This window comes from Symphodus melops (genome assembly GCF_947650265.1).
Source record: "Symphodus melops genome assembly, chromosome: 18".
NCBI classification, from domain to species: domain Eukaryota; kingdom Metazoa; phylum Chordata; class Actinopteri; order Labriformes; family Labridae; genus Symphodus; species Symphodus melops.
The window spans coordinates 10,734,657-10,756,006 of NC_136708.1; the positions used below are offsets into that span (position 1 = coordinate 10,734,657).

Consider the following 21,350-nt stretch of genomic DNA (forward strand, 5'->3'; position numbering starts at 1 on the left):
GAGAAAACTGGTTAAAATGACTGGATGCACTTTATTACATAAATGCACAATAATTAATTTGTAAAAACAATGATTGAGTATACAATAGACTTATACTACATTATTACATAATACAACTTATAAGTAGGGAGAAAGACTGAAAATACTGTAAGTTTGAGTTATTAAAAACAACTATGTATTGTTCAATTTAGTTACATGTTTTTCCCCATACAGTAAATGTATTGAATTGTAAATAATGAAAGTAGTTAAAGGTTGTTCTAAGACCTAAAGGAGGAGTAGGGTAAATGTAAGCAGACTGGTGGGCATCATATGTGTACCTTCCAGACAGCTGAGTTCCACCACAGGGATGACCTATGGCCCTGAGCAAACCCTTGAGAGGACGAGCACTCTTCATAGAAGTGGTGCAAATAGGACCGAACCCCAAACTGAAGACAGCTTGAACCTGCCTGTAAAGTTGTTATTCACAAGATTACCAAATAAACAGAGAAAACAAATCCCCAGGGATGATCAATCTGCATTGCTATAGTGATCCATCCAACAATAACTTTTTTTAAAGTGATGCTAGAACAGTTTCTGTGACCTCATATATCATTACTATGAGTTGTAATAGTATTTTTCAATGAATGATAATGAATGAATGATAATGTACTATCAAAAAAGCATGGGTACTATACTGTATATAGGACAGGTCTGGGGTATGTTGGCTTTTGTATTTATCTCACCCTTTTCACTTATTTTTCATTGTTATTACTTGAAACGTAAGCAGTAGTTCCCTGTTTGTTAAAAATACTTACACAAAAGGCATATTACCGGTTTTGTAAAATAAAACAAATCAAACTAATCACTAGGGCAATCACAGCTCACCTCATTACCATAGGTTTCCCCTCCTGAGCCTGAGATACAAGCCTCAGAACACAGAGCCATCACACCTTACACACCTTGTACACCTAGAGATGCAGAGAAAAAGTCCTGGTAAAACATATTCAGATTACCAAACACATCTACTGTATGTGTATACATGCTGCTAGGCTGTTGCAATATGAACAGTGTGTATTTGCTGAATATGGATTTACCTCAATAAAAGCCTTCCTCCCTTTAGAGACTACTCATAAACCCTGTCCTGTGTTACCCTAGTTATTGTTGCTGCCTATGAACAGCTGATGGTTACCTTGGCCCCGAGGTGGCTCTATCTCCACCCACAGATGAGTCACACATATGAGTGCATGTGCACTCTATTCTTCTTCAAACACAAATGCACACACATGTCACTGTTGTTATTCTCCTGAGGTTGTTTGATTGGTTTCCTTCATTCTCTGCCCTCAAACTGTTTCTCTTGTTGGCCACACATGCCTGATCTTAGTTTTGTATAATTACTTAAATCTGATGGCAGCTTAAAACCCATGTTTCAGCGCTGTTACACCATTTAGATCTAAAGCAACTTATTACATTTTCTGAAAAAAAAAAGTACTTTTTGTAGCCTACGTGTATGTCACATTAAAAAGACGTCACACATTCATAAACCCGTTTTGGTCATTGACATTCATGCCCTGTAATAACATTTAGTTTTCTTCTGAAAACTAATGGTTGAACGTTGTATAGTCTATTAAGTTAATCTATAGGGCTGACTGTTTTGTAGTTGTGGTTAATGTGTTTGCTGTTGTTGTGATAACGATGTACAAGGGACTTATTTTACTACAACGCAAATATTATTCGGAGTTTTCCCCTGAAAACGTTACTCGCACATTGCCTGACTAGCCACACCATAAAACTCATCTGTCTATGTCACTTTTGTGGCTTTTATTTGTCTTTATTTTTTTCATGTAAGGATTTCTGACCTTTTCCATGGACTCTTCTCAAACGCATGAAAACTTCCTCCAAGCTTTGTCTGATTATTCATTCTAATAAAAGGATCTCTTACCAGACCTCTGTCCAGTAAATCTGCCCAAACTTCTTTCATGACGCGCACATGAAGTCACGTAACACAGACTAACCCTTATTTTTCCTCAGCTGTTCACATAAAACATTCGTTTTTCCCCTTTTGCATTCTCTAATGCCATACGCTAATAGCTGTCATAGTTGTTTGGATTTTGGATTTTGATTTCAGCTCAGCGCAGTGATTCATCGCAGCCATGCAGCCTCGGTTCGTCTTACACTTTTTTTCATTGCACTTCACAGCGATTTTACATCTACAGTCCTTGCTTTGGAACCGGATTCACATCCAATGAAAGTCTTAGTCGTGTTCTTACCTTACCCCCTGGTCGAATTCCCCCTCCAGCTTTCTGGAGAAGTCAAGCTGTGCTGTCTGACAGCTTGATTTCGCTACTGCTGATACACTGAATCGAGTCAGTGAGCATGCGTGAAGGTGGACGTAAATAGCCTACTGTATGTTTAAAATGAAATGTGAAGTCTGTCGAACAAGCCCTAACCCCTCTTCATCAGACGAATGGTTTCCTTATAAATCGTAACTATCACCTAAAATCCCAGTTCTGGTATCATCCCAGTCATTCAACACAGTTGTATAAAATACGGATGAGCTACAGAAGTAATTTAAAATTTAATAGGAAGACTGTAAACTATATATATAGTTTACAGACATTTCATTAACAGTTATAATGCATGTATCCAGCTTATTTGTTCTGACTTTAAATGTTTTTGTATTTTTTGTTTCCTATTTTTAAGGAATATAACACTGTTTTATTTTGATGGTATGTTATATTTCAGAAGGGTATTTAAAGTATCACATACACAGATATTGATTGTTTTCCACCTGTATCAATTGAGGACAGACAGTGTTAGATAGATGTTCAGCAGTCATTCATTTATATTTTTTAACCCACTTGCAGACACCAAAATTACATTCAATAAATAAAAAAGAAAAAGGCTGAAAACATGTGCCAGTGTGTGTTTTGGAAATATGTCGGTATTTCCTTATGATGCAAGGCCACATGATAGCAAATAACGGAAACAGAAGTCAAATGTTTCCAATCTATGTGAAAAGAACTTTTTGTTACCAGGCGAAACAACATCACAAAATGTGTGAGCATGAGGTTAGTGGTTTATCATCCTTGTCTATTTGTTATCTGAACACAGTCTGGTAGGCATAAGGTGGCAAGGGGCCCTTTAAGATGGGCAGCTGTTCTTGTTTGTTATTCATCACAAACAGACAAATGTACATACTGTACAGAGACACACCCTCTTACCCACGGACACACACACACAAACACTAAAGGTTTTTTTATGAATGAACTGTGAGAGAGCGGACAAGAGAGAAATAGAATTTCCATGGTAACCAGTCCAGCAGGTCAGACACAGAAAATTTTGGCTGCTGTTGATTGGCTGATAGATAATTACTCTTCCCCTTAAGATTGTGTACAAACAGCCCCATTTTATCTTTTCTTGTTAAAAGCTGTTGTAAAGCATTATTATTCACTTGAGCAGCGTGCTCAGCTGCTCTTATTACTTCCTTCATTCAACAGCTTAGGATGGTTATCCTTTGGTGTGATAAATTGCGCATTGTGCTTGTCTGGTGTCTTAAAAAAAAACAACCTGTGCATCAACCCACATATGCCCATAAAGCCACCGTCAATATGAAGAAACATCCAAGCCGTCATGTTAATTGGCTGTGACCAAATCGAAAGAGTGAACCTTTTCCAAAAAAACCCACAATATTTAGGTTTGATGACTACGCTGGCTATTTCCATCGTTCATTTCATCCACCTGTCTATTTTCTGTCAGTGTGTCAGGAATGGTTCATGCTACTACAATACCTAATATTCATTCAGTTTGTTACACTTAAAATGGTTAAGTTACTTTTTGGAATATAGTCAGTTTGTTGCTGCAAGTAGTACAAAAAACAATACCATCCTCAAGTCGGAAGAGTAGTATGTTGCTTTAGCCACAGCATTTACCTTTGTATCGTAAAGTCCAAAGTCTGCATCCTCCCATAGTGTTCTCTAAATTCAATAACTGAAGTCACTAAGCAATGGTTTGACTGCAAAATCTTTATGGAAATCTATCCTCTCTTTTTCCATTCTCAGACTCTTCGTACTTTGTTATCTTTCTACTTATCTCATGTCACGCTTTCTCTGCATCATAACAAACACATTGGCTTAAACTCTGAAAGGTTTTTACAAGTCGGCCTTTTTTTGGCTATCTTACCTAAAAGCCTTGCATATCTTATAGATAATGTTATTTTATGCAAAAAGGCTTGATTTCATTTATTTTTATTCCTCACACTTCTTATTGGCTGTTTTCCATTCTGTAATATGAATTTTTAATTCAAGATAAGATCTTGATTCTTAGATCAATTATAACGTCATGAAAGTACAACTTTTTAATAGTATAGTATGATTAGGTGAATTAAAGCTGCTGAATTTATTCCTTGAAAGTAGCTATTTTAGACAAACTGTTATGTATGGATTCCGCTTTGCTTAAACTTCAGTCTTTTGTTCTCTTCATAGGAGCTAGCTTTCAATAAGCACACATTTCCTCTCTCTCTTAGTGTTATATGAAGCGGAGCTTCTGCAGCGCTGCAGGCAGGGTGATGGAAGTGCATAGTTCAGAAGGTCACTCGATGTGTTTGTGGGTGCTTGCGCCAGGGAAAGGCTGCATTACATCACACAGGGAGTCAGATAATGGCACATTAACATGAATTATGCATCCCATGTTGTCAAGTCGAGTGTAACACAGTGAGTCTAAATATTCTATGAGGAAAGAAATTCACAGAATAGAATAGCACTTTGGGAACTAATGGGCCGTCAGGTGTCAAACTGTATTATAAAGAGGTAGAGGAGTGTGCATGCATTTGTCTGTGTGAACATGCTCATATGGGCCTTCATGACCGTGATGCTCGATATTTTTCAACATGGGCTAACACGACCTCTTATTATGGTTGAAGCATCTCACTTTGGTTTGGTGTTGTTTTTTTTTAAATAAATATGGTATAGTACATTTGCTGTAGTACAATTACATAGTGAGAGCCTGATGGAGGCGAAAGGGAATCAGAACTGAAATAATCACAATCAAAAGCCCAAATTAATATGATTTCACAGATGTTCACTAAAAGAAATAGAGGGAACATGAGTAAAACAACAAGTTGTCATTCATGCACAACCTGCTTCAACCTCAATATGTACTTCTCCCAGATTAGACATTGATTTTAATGCCACTAGAAACAATTTTGGAAACAGTGTTGTGCCCAAGGAATACAGGAGACAAGACAAGTGGACAAAAGGAGCTGGGAATCAAACCTGTTACCTCGCAGTAGAGAGATAACCTATATTTCAGAAAATCTAAAGCATTTCCTGAAACAGCTTAGCACTATTATTATTTTCTGATGGCCAACAGTTCTTTAACAGGTATAAATATTTATTGGGCAATTCTTAATACCTCAGACCAACACACATTTGGTCCTCGGTGAGCATTCAGGCCACAAATTGCTAGCCACATTAAGAACTGTGACCCATGCCATCCATTTTAAACTTTCAAAAGGTGTGGTATCCAAGTATATAGTGTAGTAGTATACGTTAAATGTAAAATACTTAGCAAATACTTACTTACTTTAAACTTTTCTTTTCATTCACAGCAGTGTGTTTAAATTTCCCTCGTATCATCCAAAATTTCACCATTAATGCCTTGGTACGTGTGTTGCGGAACAGAGCAGGATTATAATGGCCATCTCTGTGCATTATCAGCCTGTATTAAGCTCGTGAACTAAAACACTTAAACAGAACAGAAATACAGAGACAATATATGAGACACAATGATGGCAGAGGTTGTGTAAAATCTCCTTCAGTATTAATTTATCCCATTCATCCCATCCACCTATCCCTTATGAAGAAGTCATCGGCACACTAGTCAGGAAAATAATTTGAAATTAGTGTCTGTCCGTCGGGCCGGCTGTCCGTCTGTCTGTTTGTCTGATATTATCTGCTTACGTGTATTTGCATATTAGACACACCCACTTCTTCTCCGTTACCACAGAACAGACTGTGCCTAGAGGGGAGACAGACTATGACATAAGGCCACTGCAGAGCTATCAAGATGGGTTGTTTTTTTCCCCATCTACCCTTAAGTCATTGGAAGTGGATATTTTGTACATGCCAGGGTTTTACACAGACAAACACCTGCAAAGGGTCAGATACAGTGTGTTATCTCATTTCCCAAATCTGACACTAGATGTCAGTGGAAAGTAGCACAGGGCTTTGTCAACGCTTGAAAATACCATTGGAAGTCTTTACACAGCAGAATATCAACAAACTTCAAGACTTAATTATTTGAAGTCATTATATGTGATTTTCCATTGCAAATTCTCGGCAACTCAAATTCTTTAAGTCGTGTAAAGCCTTTTCTTATAAAAACAACAACAACAACAACAAAAACAAACACAATTATGTTTTGAAGCCCTTTATTGACTGTTTAAAGAAGCAATATCTAAAATATGGGGGCGCTGGAAGTCATTCATTGTTAGGGGGTGTAGAGAAGCCATTCTATATAATAAGGTCATACTTTCAGCTGGGAAAAATCATATATCAGGATTATTTTTAAGAACATCATACAATTCAATCACACTTCACACTAAAACTGAGATACAGCAAAGTTTTTGTTTCTTGTCCGTTCACTTCTCTGTATAACAGCATGCTCCCTCACACTTGTTCGGTATGAGCTTTCTCTCCCTCTCTCGCTGTGAGGAGTTGATTTGGTACTATTTCAAATAATAATATACTTAACCTGTCTAACAATATGATCATGACATCTTTAATGTAAAAAAAACAAACTTGTATGATGTTTGTGCAAAGATGTAAAAGCCGAAGCAGAGAGAAAGCTGCAGTGATTAGTCTCTGCAGGAAAAATTATAAACAAGTTACACTACTGAAGTAAATGGAAAAACATCTTTCAAATGTATTGGTGCACTCGATGTAAATATCCCTCTAACGAGGCAAACAAAAGTTTATGTTTGTATTGCTACTTGTTGTCAATCATGTTTGTCACTGAAGGCGTCATTGTTTATGTAATGCAACAAAATAACTACATCATTATTTATAAGTCATATAATGTTTTATACAGCAATTCCCCTACCTTACAGCTGCCTCTATGTTACAATGAATGCTCCAGTGGTTTCTATGGCAAAGTGGGTCATAAATGTGAAACTTTCATTTAAGATGGTCCCTGCTTTCATACTGGGAGCCGTCAAATACTCAAAGATTAGGTCATGGACCCAATCTTGCTACAACAACAACATATTATTATGTTGTGGTAACTAATCATACCAGTAACACCATTCATCAATAATATGGTTAGAAGTCATCCCAAACTAGCACATATAAATTACTTCCTTCACCCCACCTCAATCCCCCCATATCATGAATGTTTCCTCGAGTGATATTATCACATGACTACATTTCTCTACACTATCTGATCTAATTCATCAGCCTAATAGGTCATAATTAATTGCTTCATTATTAATCGAGTGATGTCATACCTACCTGCCTGAGGGTGAAATGAAGTATCATTTGAAACGCTGCCTGAAAGTATCGCTGTGTGAGTGTGTGCGCTGAATGTAGCAATCATAGTTTGTGCTTTTGCTTAATCCTCTGTGCTCAGTTGTGTAAAAAAGCTGATCAGATTCAACCATCTATAGATCACATTTATAACTGCTCTGTGTGACCATGTGATTACTGCCTATTACCTGGGTCAAAAGGTTTAAACATTATGAGGAGGATATTACAGCATGTGGGGCATGAATATTTAACTCTCTCATTCTGGTGGTACTCTGTCTTGGCCTAACTTAAGCCAAAGGAGATTATGATTAGCCTTGCAGACAACGCTAATGACCTGGAATGGATTAGAGTGGATGGCCACTGAATATGCCAGTGAAATGGACACCCTCAGTCATGTAAAGAAGTTATGCATAAGGTTTTTTTTTAAGTGTCTCTGAAAGTCATGAACAATCCAGGCATGATAGAAACGTTCAACTATCAACTGACTCCTGTATTAACAAAGTAGCGTCAGTTCTTGTAAATGTTATTTCCATAAAAACTCTTTCAAATACTTTTTCCAGAAATAATTTTTCAATACCTGCATTGTTTAAGTCTTTTGCTATCAACTTCTGGAACAGCAATTTGCTTTGCTGTAGGAATGGACAAGACAACATGAGACACTTGGGACTTCATCTCAAAACATGCACTGTTTGAAGAAGTTAAGATAGCCATTATATGTGTATTGCTCCTATCTCAGAGCGATATACATAGGGATGTATAACAGAAATGTGTATTTCAACCACATCGCCAGTGTTGGCTCTGTATCATTGTCAACCATCTGCCCCTTTGTTTCAAGCAAGATTGTAACCTTTCCCAGAGAGAGAGAGAGAGAGAGAGAGAGAGAGAGAGAGAGAGAGAGAGAGAGAGAGAGAGAGAGAGAGAGAGAGAGAGAGAGAGTTTTTGTGTGTGTGTGTGTGTTTCCATGTACATCTATGAATGAGTGTATGTCATCTCTGGCATGCACACATGGGTTTTATATCCAGTGTGTGTCCTGGCTGCCAAACGTCCATTTGGTTGGGGAGTATTGCCAAGATGAGGTGGGGTTCAATGTGAGACAGCTGAATCATTAACCAGCACTGAGCTGAGCCACTGCCAAGTCTGGCACAGCACAGCACCACACAATGTCATCATCTGAGTCCAAAAAATCTAATTGTGCCTCTGAAGTCTAGGGGTGAGTAAAGATTGACACATGGAGTCTGATATTTAGTTTCACTTTCACAAAATCTTGTTTTATTAACATTTACTTCCAATACCATTCAGATTTCGTCTTAAGTTTGATACAAAACAAAAATGCATTTCCTTGATTCTTTTCACACAGACTTGGCAGCCAAGACTATATTTTTATATTTTTCTGTGTGGGGCAAAAGATGCTCAATCCCCACTGAGTGTTCTTGCTTTCATCCTTGGATCTGATCAATAATGGATGGAACTCCCACAGCCTCACAGGCAGGGATTGCTGGGAAAAAAAACTTGGAAAACCAGCTTCAATTCTGCCAGCCCGGGAGTGTCACGCTGGTGCTTGGCCACCCATTAGCATCAAAAGTTACAGTCGCTTGCTGGGTGCAAATGTTTTGAGGCACAGTCAAAGACACATAGACACGCAAACACACACATACACTGATAGACAACTCTTTAGAGTGGCTGACCTACTCCCCTAACCACTTTATTGATCTGTGGGGCAAAGATGTGAAAGCCTATTGAGGTCATCATTAATGATTCATCATATCTAGAAAATGTCAATGTGGCTTGGGAGTGTAAACATGAATGTGTCAGATGTTATGGACTAATAAACATGTAAGAGCTTTGAAGAAATCCTTCATGCGTCTATATAAAACATGCATGTGAGAAGTGAGGATACAGAGTGCTCAGACAGATATCAGATAAGCTGATGAAACCATTTCATCACAATTTTTTTTTCTTACTGTCACTCACTTTTGTGGAGAGCTGTATGTTTGTCTGAATTATCTTCCACTTGGCCTCATCACTTTTTTCTTTTCAGTATTGTGAAAAGGATGGGTATCAATTTGACCAAAATACAAATACATTAATAAATGTATAAAATAAGCAAGGGGGGCTGCTTATTTGATGTTTTTTGTTTGTGCATTCCTCTTTTGATAAATATTCATACTTACTCAAACACACACAAAGACAGACATGTTTACATATGATGCATTAGCTTTTCAACTGGGACACGTATGCATGCTATCCCTCAGGGACTGATCGAGTGTAGTAGCCATGCACTCTGAGACATGTAATTGCCCCAGCATTTCAGGCCTTTCATGTATCCATATTTAAACCAAATAATTGAGTAAGGAAGAGAATTGGTCTTGCGGACAGAGGCTCTACAGTCCCGCATAGAGGTTCATTAACAATTCTAGGGATAGGATTTATAGGTCAGGTCAAGCACAGGCCAGAATTGTATGGGAGCCCCAGACAACCATGTCTGACCATGTCCCCTGTACTGTCCTGTGGGGGGTGATCTGAGAGTATAGGGGTCCGGGGCCCTTTGCTAAGTGCTGTTCAGTTCCTGTATGACTGGAGCAGGATTCTGGTTCGCATCCCCGTTAGTAAGTTGGACCTGTTCCCGTTGCACATTGTTCTCCGGCAGGGCTGCCCTTTGTTACTGGTTCTGTTCGTAGCTTCTATGGGCAGAATTTCTCGGTGCAGCCAGTGGCCAGAGGGGGTCCTGTTTGGGGACCACAGGATCTTGTCTCTGCTTTTTGCTGATGATGTGGTCCTGTTGGCACCATCAAACTTGGACCGACAGCGCACACTGGGGTAGTTCACAGCTGAGTGTGAAACAGCTGGGATGAGGATCAGCACGTCTAAATCTGAAGCCATGGCTCTCGACCAGAAAAAGGTGGCTTGCCCTCTTCGAGTCGGTCCTTGCCCCAGGTGGAGGAGTTTAAGTATCTTGGGGTCTTGGGGGAGGGTTGGGCGTGAGATCAACAGACAGATTGGTGCAGCGTCCACAGTTATGTGGTCGCTGTAACGGTCCGCCATGGTGAAGAAGGAGCTAAGCCCAAAGGCGAGGCTATCAATTTACTGGTCAGTCTTCGTTCCTACCCTTACCTATGGTCATGAGCTTTGGTTCATGACCGAAAGAACGAGATCCCGTATACAAGTGGCTGAGATTAGCTTCCTCCGTAGGGCAACTGGGCGCACCCTTAGAGAGCTCGGCCACTTGGGAGGAGCTCGGAGTAGAGCCGCTACTCCTCCACATCGAAAGGAGTCAGCTGAGATGACTCAGGCATCTGTTCCTGATGCCCCCTGGATGCCTCCCTTGGGAGGTGTTCCGGGCATGTCCCTCTAGGAGGAGGTCTCGGGGTAGACCTAGGACACGCTGGAGAGACTATGTCTCTCGGTTAGCCTGGGAACATCTGGGTGTCCCATCGGAAGGGCTGGAGGAAGTGTCTGGGATAAGGGATTAGCAGTCCATTCTCTGTAATTTTGTCTCTTTCTATTCTTTCTCATTCATAGTCCAAGCTCCTATTGGACAAAGTAGCTGAACAATGACTTAACGACCCTTCACTCAATCATCTGCATGATCCAAACTGTGAGAAGAAGATAGACCTCAATGTTGTGGTCCACTAATGATCTTTTCATACAGGCATGCACTGTCCGCGTTAGAAGTCAAAGCTAGACTAATGTAATAAGTTGACATGAGTAATGGCCACACACTCACACAGAGGTCTTTGCAAATTGTTTCTATATCAGTTCATAGGTCAGCCCAACCGAAGTGCAAAGGTCATGGGAGAACCACCTTCTTGATTATGGTATCTTCATTGCCAGATAAGTGTACAACTGAGCATAATGTCTAGACATTTCTCCAGTGTTGAGGTTTGTGAAAAGGATGGTTGAAGTTGTCAGGATTGGGGGTGGAGTTAGGGGTGGGAAGTAGCCCCATCAAATATGAAATGCTATCAAATTACCATGCCTCCCATGCCTCATATCAGCATACATCAGATCAAACAGCCTGAGAATCCCCCCCCCCCTCCCCCCCTTGCAATCATTTTGCGGGTTAGGGAAATATTTCAGGCCAATAACTCCTGCATATATTGTGTTATACTGTGTTGACAGGCTTAGCCATTGTATGCTATACAATTGGCAGGCTGCTGCCATGTCCACCAGTTACCAGTAGAGCTGACTTGAGCAATAATGGCTTTAAATACCATAATAGCCCCAGTTGTAGTGAGGTGTATGTGCAAGTCCTGCATCAGTGCTTTTAAACACCTCAGCTATCATTCTTCAGCACTGGTGTTTATTTGAATGGATTTGGCCTGCTTAGGCTGTAAAGAGAGAGGACATAAAACACTGAGGGCTAGGGAATTACTAGCAATAAGCTCCAAGCTGAGCATGTTGATGGAGTTAAACCAAGGTGGGCCAAACAAGGCCATGTAGGACTACCAAATCCCCAAGCTTGCCTCTACCAACAGAGAGAATTCATGCTAATTGTCTCTTCTTGTCATGCCTGTTTACTCAAGCCTCACCACTCTCTTCCCATAATGGATTCAGGGGCCTGACAACCCATGTTGGATTGATTTCTCTCCCTGACCACTCAGTGGAAGGACCCCTGGCTGCGTGCCAGCTGTACAGAGGGTTGTCCCCTGTGTCTGTGTGTGTGCGCTAGCAGACACACTCTGATGTGTGTGTGCAGATGGAGCTACTATAGCATAACCTCCACACTATAACTCTGCAGTAGGATACTGTGGTATACAGCACTCTGCCCAGAGGGTGTCATTAACATTTAGAAACAGCCCCAGCATCAGTCACACTCCTTCTGCTTAGGTGTGTTTAACCTTCTATGGATGTAGCAGCCAGAACATAGGCTGTTCAACAAAGAAACAGACATGCTAGAAGGAAGAACAGTATAAAAAAAGAACAGAGGGCACTACAAAGGAACAGCATATTCTCATTAAATGCCTGGGATGTATATAAATTAAAGTCAAATCAAAGATATATAGGTTTTTTTGTTGATGTCCTGAAGAATAGACAAAGTTGCAAGATGGCCCTCAGATGTAAACTTTTATTTTCTAATGAGTCTGACTCTGTATTGTTTCAGGTTCATGTGTGTCACGGCTGAGCACTTATCTCATTTTATGATAGATACAAGTCTGTCACCTCAATTAAGATGGCAGATCCAAACCCATCGCAAAGATTGATTAAACTTCATGGTTCTTGACCTGAATTTAACATACTGTAGCCTAGCTTACCCCTCAAGTCATATTTGCTGCTGCGCCAGATTATGAGGATAACTGCTGCTGTTTACAAACATTTTATTTGGGTCCCCAAGGTGGGCTAATGGTTTAACCACAATTTTTGTTTAACATCAGCAAAGTATGACTGTGTTTGTGAGACATACTGTAGCCGAGAGAAGGAAGTGTGTGTGTGTGTGTGTGTGTGTGTGTGTGTGTGTGTGTGTTACCAGGGGGTGGGTTCTCATTATCGCTGAATAACTTAGCCAGCACTTGCCTGCAAATTATGGAGTGTGACTGTCAAAATCATTAGCATTCACATTTAATTAGATATTTTGTTCAAAGTTTTTAAGAATCGGTCACTAATCTTGAGACTGTTGATGTCAGATACCAGGTCAAGGTATTGTTAGTCAAAGAATGCATCACATTAAAAAAGCACTACTGCGATGAACACAGCCAGACATTTTAAGGTTGTAGGCCACACAGCTAACAACAACACACATGTTTTTATTTGCTATCATATAAAAAGAAGGCTATATGTTTGGTTTCCCTTTATTTTATTAAACATTTTGATTTAAGTAAACAGTTAATTGGTGGACTGGTTTGATAAGGCTGAGCGTGGAGCTTGATTTTGCAAAGGAGGACAATACCATGTGCTCAGACAACAGGAGTGGGGGTCAGGGTTGCTTTGGGCTACTTGTAATTATTTTGTGTGTCGTCCTCCCCTGTCTGGTGGTTTTGGTTTGATAAGCTGCTGTAAATATCCCCCTCAGTTCTCTTTTTATCAGGTCTGTCGTTGAGTTCACATCCTGTTCAGTTAGCACAAACGTTCAGTAGTAGTTATTTTGACCTCTTTTAACAAGTCCTTACTTACTGTATATGTTTTAATTTTATTGCCTTTGTTAAACTCCATTTCTGAGTAAAGAAACCTGGTTGTTGAATTTATAAGCTGTGTTTGCACGACAACTACTCACAGAATAACTTGTGCTGGTTTGACCGAGAGTTTTTTAAGTGAAATTAGCCATTCAAAGAGGCAGCAGTGCGTCAATGTGACTTCAAGGAGTCACTGTAGAGGCATATCCATGCGCCTAAAGGGACATAATACATGTGATTAATAACGATTACAAATGAATAATGCTTTTATTTCAGACTTATTTATTGTGAATAACTATGCTGGCAGCCTTAATTTAAAATAAACTGTGTTTGTGTTTAGGACTAAAGCTTAAATGTGTCTAATGATATGAACACAGTCTTTAGAATTCTACCTGTTGGGAACAGGCCAGCAATAAAGCCTGTTATAACATCTTCTTATGAGCTGTATTGTTTTAATTTACAATTCAAATAAAAGAAAGCAGTTAAAAGATGTATAAAAAATGGGGATCTATTTAATGACCATAGACATATTTTTGTTGCTGTACAACGGAAGTTAGAGTACTAAAATAAGACCTTTGCTCCTGTCTCTAGAATGAGCCTTTGCAATGTAGCGATAGGGATCACTCTTCCTTGATATACACCAAACTGCATCTCAATATGTCTTCAGCTTTGTCAGGGAAAGCAAACATGATTGGTAGAGAGGGGCTGTGCTCAAAAGTGGTTGGTTAATTACTTAAAGAACACATGCCCTTTCACCTGAGCAGGTGGAGGAGGTTGTAGGGAGAGTGGTTTGATTGAGTGACAAGATGAATGAATGTGTGTGACCGAATATACATAGTCTTCCTGCTTGAACTTAAGCTGTGCTCCCTTTTAATATCCAGGTTTAAATTTGATGTGAACAATTAAAACATAATTTATATTGTGGTAACATTAACAATGTCCATAGCTAACATATTAGGGAACTTTAGCAACCAGATTTCCATGATTCTATATTTTGAATAAATAAATCTCTTACTGATTGGTAAATGGACTTGAGCTGTACTGTTTTTTTTATTCTGTATTGCACTGTTTTCCATTCTTCTGTTTACTCCCAACACTTTACACTGCATGTCATACCTACTCATGATCCATCAGAAGTATTTAATCCCATTCACACACAATCATACGCCGCAGACAAAGCAGCGGGAGCAATTCAGGATTAAATGTCTTACCCAATGACTCATCGCCACGTAACTGCAGGAGCTGTGTATCGAAAGCCTTAACCTTTCGATTGAGAGACTGTGCACTCTACCAACTGAACCAGTCACCCTTTTGCTTGTATAAAATAGAAGCTATTAGCATGTCAAAAGTTTTAAACAAAGAAGGCATGTTGTCTAAACAGTGACCTAAACTGTCAAATGTCAGCCTGAGATTAAAAGAAAAGAAAAGTCTTTACACAAGAAATACACACAAGAGCAAATCCAGTCAGGCATTAGGGATTTGATTACACATGTTTTGAGCATTGTACAATCGCAAACAAACGAACACAAATAATTGCAAAGAAGGAGTCTAACTCAAAGTAAAGACAATAAAATATGTTTCATCTTTTGAAGCCTTATCATTTAATGAGCAGAAATAAATGAGTTGATTCTGAAACTAATTTGCTTTCAAAGATTTTGATTCCAAAATAGATCATCTCTTTCGCTTAGGCATGACAGATGAATTTTGCTCAATGAGGCTGGGAGAACACTTCAAATGAAAAACTTGCACTCAGTTAAAAATAAACGTTGCAGTCAAAATGTAAGGTGCCTGAGGTGGCAGTTTATTTTTGTAACATGATGAAACTTTGCATTTTAATCCATATGTGTGATTAACAAGTGATTGCTCTGAATCTCAGCGTTTTCATGGGAATGTAACAAAAGCCACATGACGCCAAGATGTGAGATCACAATACTCCTCACATCTAAAGTATGAGTGTATGTTTGAATATGTGCATGTGGTGTTTGACTTCTCACACTTCTTTTTGCCTTCATGCTTCTGTGAGATCGTAAGATGACAAGATGACATAATTTCTGAGCACACACACAATGAAACTTTCTCTCTCTCTCTCTCTCTCTCTCTCTTTCTCTCTCTCTCTCACACACACACACACACACACACACAAAATTGTGCAAAGCTAAAGGTTAATACGTCTAGATTTTTTTTTCAGATACACTTGGGTCAATTGCTCTTTATATATTCACTGGCTGTGTGAGCCCTACTGTTTTGAATTACTTGTATGGTAATTTTTGAGACACTATACATTTAAAAGACTTCATTTCTATGGTTATGTAGAGATATGGCCAGCTTAAGTCAGAATGGCTCATGCACCCATTTTCTCCATCAAACACCCACCAAGTGAGCCATTCAACTCTATACAGCCTCGCCTGCTTCTCTATTCAGTGCTCATTTAGCGATAGAAAGATCGGTGGAGATGGAGTGAAGAGTGTGCCATCAGACAGCCAAATGGTGTGGGCTGCCAAATCTCACACACTACAGTAAATCCAAGAGGAGGTGGATCATTTGAAAGAATATTACAGCTGCAACTTAAAGATGGAGCCGCATGAGTAGCCAAAAGACTTGAATTTCGCTCTTAATCTGTTTCTCACTCTCTTTCTCCCTCCTACAGTACCAAAACATTTCTTCTTTCCTTTCCAATCACAGTCAATCACCCACCTCATCATCTTACCCAGCCTTAGGGTAGTGGAGTGTGTGTGAGTGTGAAAGATGAGCTGGTCTTAGCCTTGCTCTGACCCCTAGCCCCCCCCCCCCCCCCCCCCCCTCACACACAAGCCCTCATATATAAATATTGTTAGGACATGCACATACTGTATTTGTGAATTAGCTGACACAAAGAGCTCTTTATGCTAAAATGGATATGTTGACACACATAAACACATGCGCACACACACACACACACTGACATGGCTGGCTAGGTGAGGTCATGCAATGCCTGTGATTAGAGGGGCAGGGGTTATAATGTAGGCGCTGAGGTACGACACTGCATGTATTATACATTAAACAATAACTCTTTAGAGAAAATTGAAATCCAAACACAGATGAAATATTCATGCTGTGGTTCACCTTCTCTTTGCTCTTTAACCAGATAAGATCCATGGAGGGATAAAGCAGAGGTAAATGAGACTGGTAGAGGAGGGGAGATGGTGCAGAGAGCAAAGGAAAAAGGAGAAGTAATGTAGTGAAGCATGAAATCACAGCTGGCTTGTGTAATTTAGCTCTAGGATGGAGTGAACTGGCAAGAATTCCATTTCCCTTTAGGTCTGCTTTTAACACACACACTGAACAACACACACTAAACACACACACACACACACACACACACACACACACACACACAAACGTGCACATAGCATCGTCTTCGAAAATGAAAATAAAAAAAACCAGCAAATAATTGCAGAGTTTTGTTTCACATATTCTGTATGATGCCTTTTGAATCAATGTCTTACTCCCTTAAAATCTTTCCTTACACGTTTTTTCATTTCATTTTTCATTTATTTATTTATTTGAACAGGGGCAGTGTACAATATACATTAACCTCAGAAAGGAGAGATGCATTGTACCAGGTTGTAGCACTTGTGCTAATTTCCACCTGCAGTCCCTGGGCAGGCTGTTGTTAACATACAAAGTATGTACACTCCAAAGCACGTCTTCTTACCCACTTCCTTAAGGCCCTGACTCACCAAGGATTGTATTGCCACAGTCATCCTCCATCATCTGTCCTTGTAAACAAACTAAAGTGAAACATAAACTATGTCAATCCATTGACTCCTTTACGACAATGCTTAAAGAAACACAAGCTGATCAGGTTCAAAGCATAGTAGGAATTTAGTTTTCAAGGCAAAGGAATTCCACAAGAGAGGAACAGCTACTAAACCTCATATCCGACAGGATCAGGAGGTGTGTGTAATGCAAGGGTTTGGCTATCATCCATAACATTTACTTTTTAAATGAACTGCAGAGGTCTGACATTTTGCTTCCATATTCATGCTAATAAGCAAAAGAACATGCAAGCAAAATATTTCCGCATCGACAAATAATATGTATAGACGTGTGCCAAAAAAAACTCAGTAAGCAGTCAGTCATTAGACACAGAGACACAAAAATCAAACATACAGTATCTATAAAACATCCTATTAGTCCTCACCCCATCATATCTATGCCTACCTTATCACTGCCCTCACGATATAAAACTTTAACACACTTTGCTGTATGTGAACACAATCTACAGTTTCATTACAACAGCTCTAATACGGTTATGCCTGTAGGCTTCTCTGGGTTTAAGTGCTCTGTGCCTCCTCTGCAGATGTAGGCTTTACAGGCCCAAGAGCCTGTTATTGGCCTTTTGTGACTGTCCCAGTGAGCTGTGTTACAGTAAACCAGCAGACAGATATTGGAGGACTCGAGGTGAACAATATCACAGCAAAAGAAATACTGTTGCTATCTCTGTGGGGAAAAAGAAAGGACAAGGCTTTACAAGCTCCCCATCAGACAATGCAGATGAGGTTTATTACTGCAAGCTGGTTTGCTGCTGTGCTGAATAGGAAAATAGGAGTGCAAGTACAGCTTCTGTTTGTGAGGAAATGTACAGATACAAACGAAGAACTTATATCATACTTGTTTTTTTTATTATTTCTTTGTTAGCTTCTGTAACACAGTTACTGCATGTAGCATCTAATTTACAAAGATACCAGAAAACACGATGAGCACAGTTGCATGAATGCAAATGAAAGAGAATAATTGCCTATTGCGCATTTCCTCATGTGTGCTTACTGCTCTCCTTGACTAACATTGAATAGTATACCAGCACCAGTTGTAGTACCATTAATGGAAATTAAGTGCCAGCGAAAGCTACTGAAGAGAGACCAGTGGATCTGGAATGGAGTTTATGTGAAGGAAAAATACATTTCTACAGAAGAGTGGCTCCGTTTATTGGTTGAGAAATGCACTGTGATATGATAGAGGGGCAGCGAATGAGTTTGGAATGGGACGATATGGCTGAGAGGAAAGAGAATGTTGTGAAATTAGAGGCCTGACTTGAATATGAAATGAAGCAAATAAAGTTATGCTGCAGGATGACTTGTACATTTGAAATTTAAGTTTCAAAATCAAAACAAAGTCTAAAACAGCAAAGGTCACTCTCATACAGTACAATAAGCTAGCCCCTTCAATACTATCATTTACAAAAAATAAATCAAAAACTCTTGCCATCCAGTCACCCCAGGTTTTTCTCTCTGTCCTGTGAATATAGAGTTATTATCTGTCTTGAGTGTCTCTCCCTCTTGGCAGGCGGGTGTGAGACAGATTACATACTCATCACACACACACACACACACATCCACGACCAAGCATGCTCACAGATTCACTTGAGCTAATGACAATTCTGCCTTATTCCAGTTTGTCTAATGGGCCTAATAACAGAGAGTCACTGGGGGCTTTGCGCGTGTCAGGAAGATTACAGGACGTACATGAACTAGATGGACAGATCCTTGGCAGCAACACACCCACACTGACATATGCAAATCCACAATTCTCTGCTTGATTCAAGTGTTTCACCAATCTCTCTGACCACTAGGAGGCAAGGATGTGCTTTGCTTAATGCCCAGCTCAAGCTCCCCTTAACAGACTCAAATGTAGGATCTTCAATTACACGAGTTTTCCCATTGTCATTTTTTAACAGTTTAATGTAATGTTGCCGTGGTTTAGCGCTGTACTAGCGCTTATAGTCACATTGCTTTTATAAAGTGTAATTAGAAAAATACATACTGTTCTGTAAATTCCTGCATATGCCCTTTCTCTAAAGTATGGAGCAATTACTGAATGGGCCTATTGAGTGCATGCGTGGGAGCTCAAGGGAGCACGGGGTCAGTTCTGCTGTTTAAAATGGCTGTGACAAATCTTGTTAAAAGGAAGCTCACATGGTCACAGAGCTCAATCAAATGTAAGGGTGTCATGCATGTTCTTATGATGTCTTTTTACTGTCTGTGAAACAAACTGGACATTTATATTAGTGTATAAGCAAAAATACTTTGCTCCAAAAAATAAAGGGAACACTAAAATAACAAATCCTAGATCTGAACAAGCGAAGTATTCTTCTTAAATACTTTGTTCTTTACATAGTTGAATTTGCTGACAACAAAATCACACAAAAATGATCAATGGAAATCAAATTTATTAACCAATCGAGGTCTAGATCTGGAGTAACACTCAAAATTAAAGTGGGAAAAGAAAAATACAGGCAGATGCAACTTTGTCCTTAAAACGAGTCAAAATGAGGCTCAGTAGTGTGTGTGGCCTCCACATGCCTGTGTGGCCTACCTAAAATGCCTGTCAGGCTCTGGCAGTGCTCCTCCTGTTCCTCCTTACACAAAGGTGGAGGTAGCGCTCCTGCTGCTAGGTTGTTGCCCTCCTACGGCCTCCTCCATGTCTCCTGATATACTGGCCTGTCTCCTGGTCGTGTGATTCCCCGGTAGTTGGAAGACAGCCTCTGATCCCCCTATTTGAAAAGAGGGACCACCACCCCGGTCTGCGAGTCCAGAGGCATTCCCCGACCTTCCACCGACTACATCCCCAGTGGAGGTCAGCAGTTCCCCACCACCAGAATGATAAAAGCCTCCTGTTGTCAAACTTTGCACAGTGAAAGTCAAGCATCCATGCCAGGTAACAAATAGCAGAAAGCCTTTTAAGAGGAAAGAGTTCTTGAACTCAACTACTGCCCTAATTGTAATACAAAATTAAAAGACAAATGGATCTGTGCTTATATGAATGAAATAACGAGATAATGAAACAAATTAACACCATATGTTGTTGACACTCTCATCACTGAAATACAGTAAATGTCACAAAACCTACAGTTGCAATATTATGTCTGATTCCCTCTGCTAAGAAATGTCATACTATCTCCTTTCTCCCCACAACACTTACAGCACAATCCCGCCCATGCCGTGCCCCCCCCCCCCCTCCCCCCTTCCATCCCGTTAGTGGGTTTGGACATGCTTCCTCCTCCTGCCCACACATTTCTCCTCTTCATATTGAAAACTCATACATTTATGGAGTGACCTAGTGCAGTTCAACCTCCAAGGCATCCAGGATTACTTTGCATATTGAGTTGTGGCAAGCAAAGGGGGCTGAGGCTACGAGGGGCAGAACTTTAACTGAGGGATGAAAAGAGAAATGGAACTAAATGGCAAATGGACTTGAGCTTGTATAGCGCTTTTCTAGTCTTCTGACTCAAAGCGCTTCTATACCACATGTAACACCTATCCATTCACACCAATAAGTAAGCTAATCAGCACCTAAACATACAGCAGTGTGCTGGAGCCAGATGGCAAAAACTCTGAAAAGACTACGATAGTACTAGCAATAAGCTGCTTTAAGACACTTGATAAATTGACAGTGTAGTTTTAAGCTACATACAGCTGGCAATTTCCCAGTTTCAAAATATTGGCTTGTGGGGACAATTTTGGTTTGCCATGCAGCTTTCTTTGTACAATCTACAACGATGCAATACGTAATGAGATATGCACCAGAAAGGTTTTTGTTTTCACTTTCATTTACTAATACATGCCCACTGTATTTCTATATGTTTCCCTCCAATTACCAGCATTACTCAAAGTCAGAGCCTCCCCCAGCACATTTTTCATCTTTCACTTTCCTCACTCTCATCCATTAATTTGAATATCCCAACCAAGCAGCTATATGCAAACAA

The 21,350-nt window shown here is 39.9% G+C and overlaps 2 protein-coding genes across 5 annotated transcripts in view; both read right to left on the reverse strand.

Moving 5' to 3' along the window:
* The window catches only part of srd5a1 (steroid-5-alpha-reductase, alpha polypeptide 1 (3-oxo-5 alpha-steroid delta 4-dehydrogenase alpha 1)), a 387,143-nt gene that overhangs the window by 210,996 nt on the left and 154,797 nt on the right, over positions 1-21,350 (reverse strand). The window lies entirely within an intron of this gene.
* Positions 1-21,350, reverse strand: part of nrsn1l (neurensin 1-like) — a 229,013-nt gene that overhangs the window by 2,893 nt on the left and 204,770 nt on the right. Inside the window, exons 1-3 of one of the 4 annotated variants that reach the window (XM_079368217.1) lie at positions 2,247-2,267; positions 865-947; positions 318-446 (exon numbers count right to left, since the gene is read on the reverse strand). In XM_079368217.1, the coding sequence (XP_079224343.1) occupies positions 318-446; positions 865-924 (189 nt within the window). In that variant the 5' untranslated portion in view covers positions 925-947; positions 2,247-2,267. Of the gene's footprint in view, positions 1-317; positions 447-864; positions 948-2,246; positions 2,268-21,350 lie in introns of those variants that run through there. The other 3 variants (XM_079368219.1, XM_079368220.1, XM_079368218.1) reach the window with 3 other exon arrangements.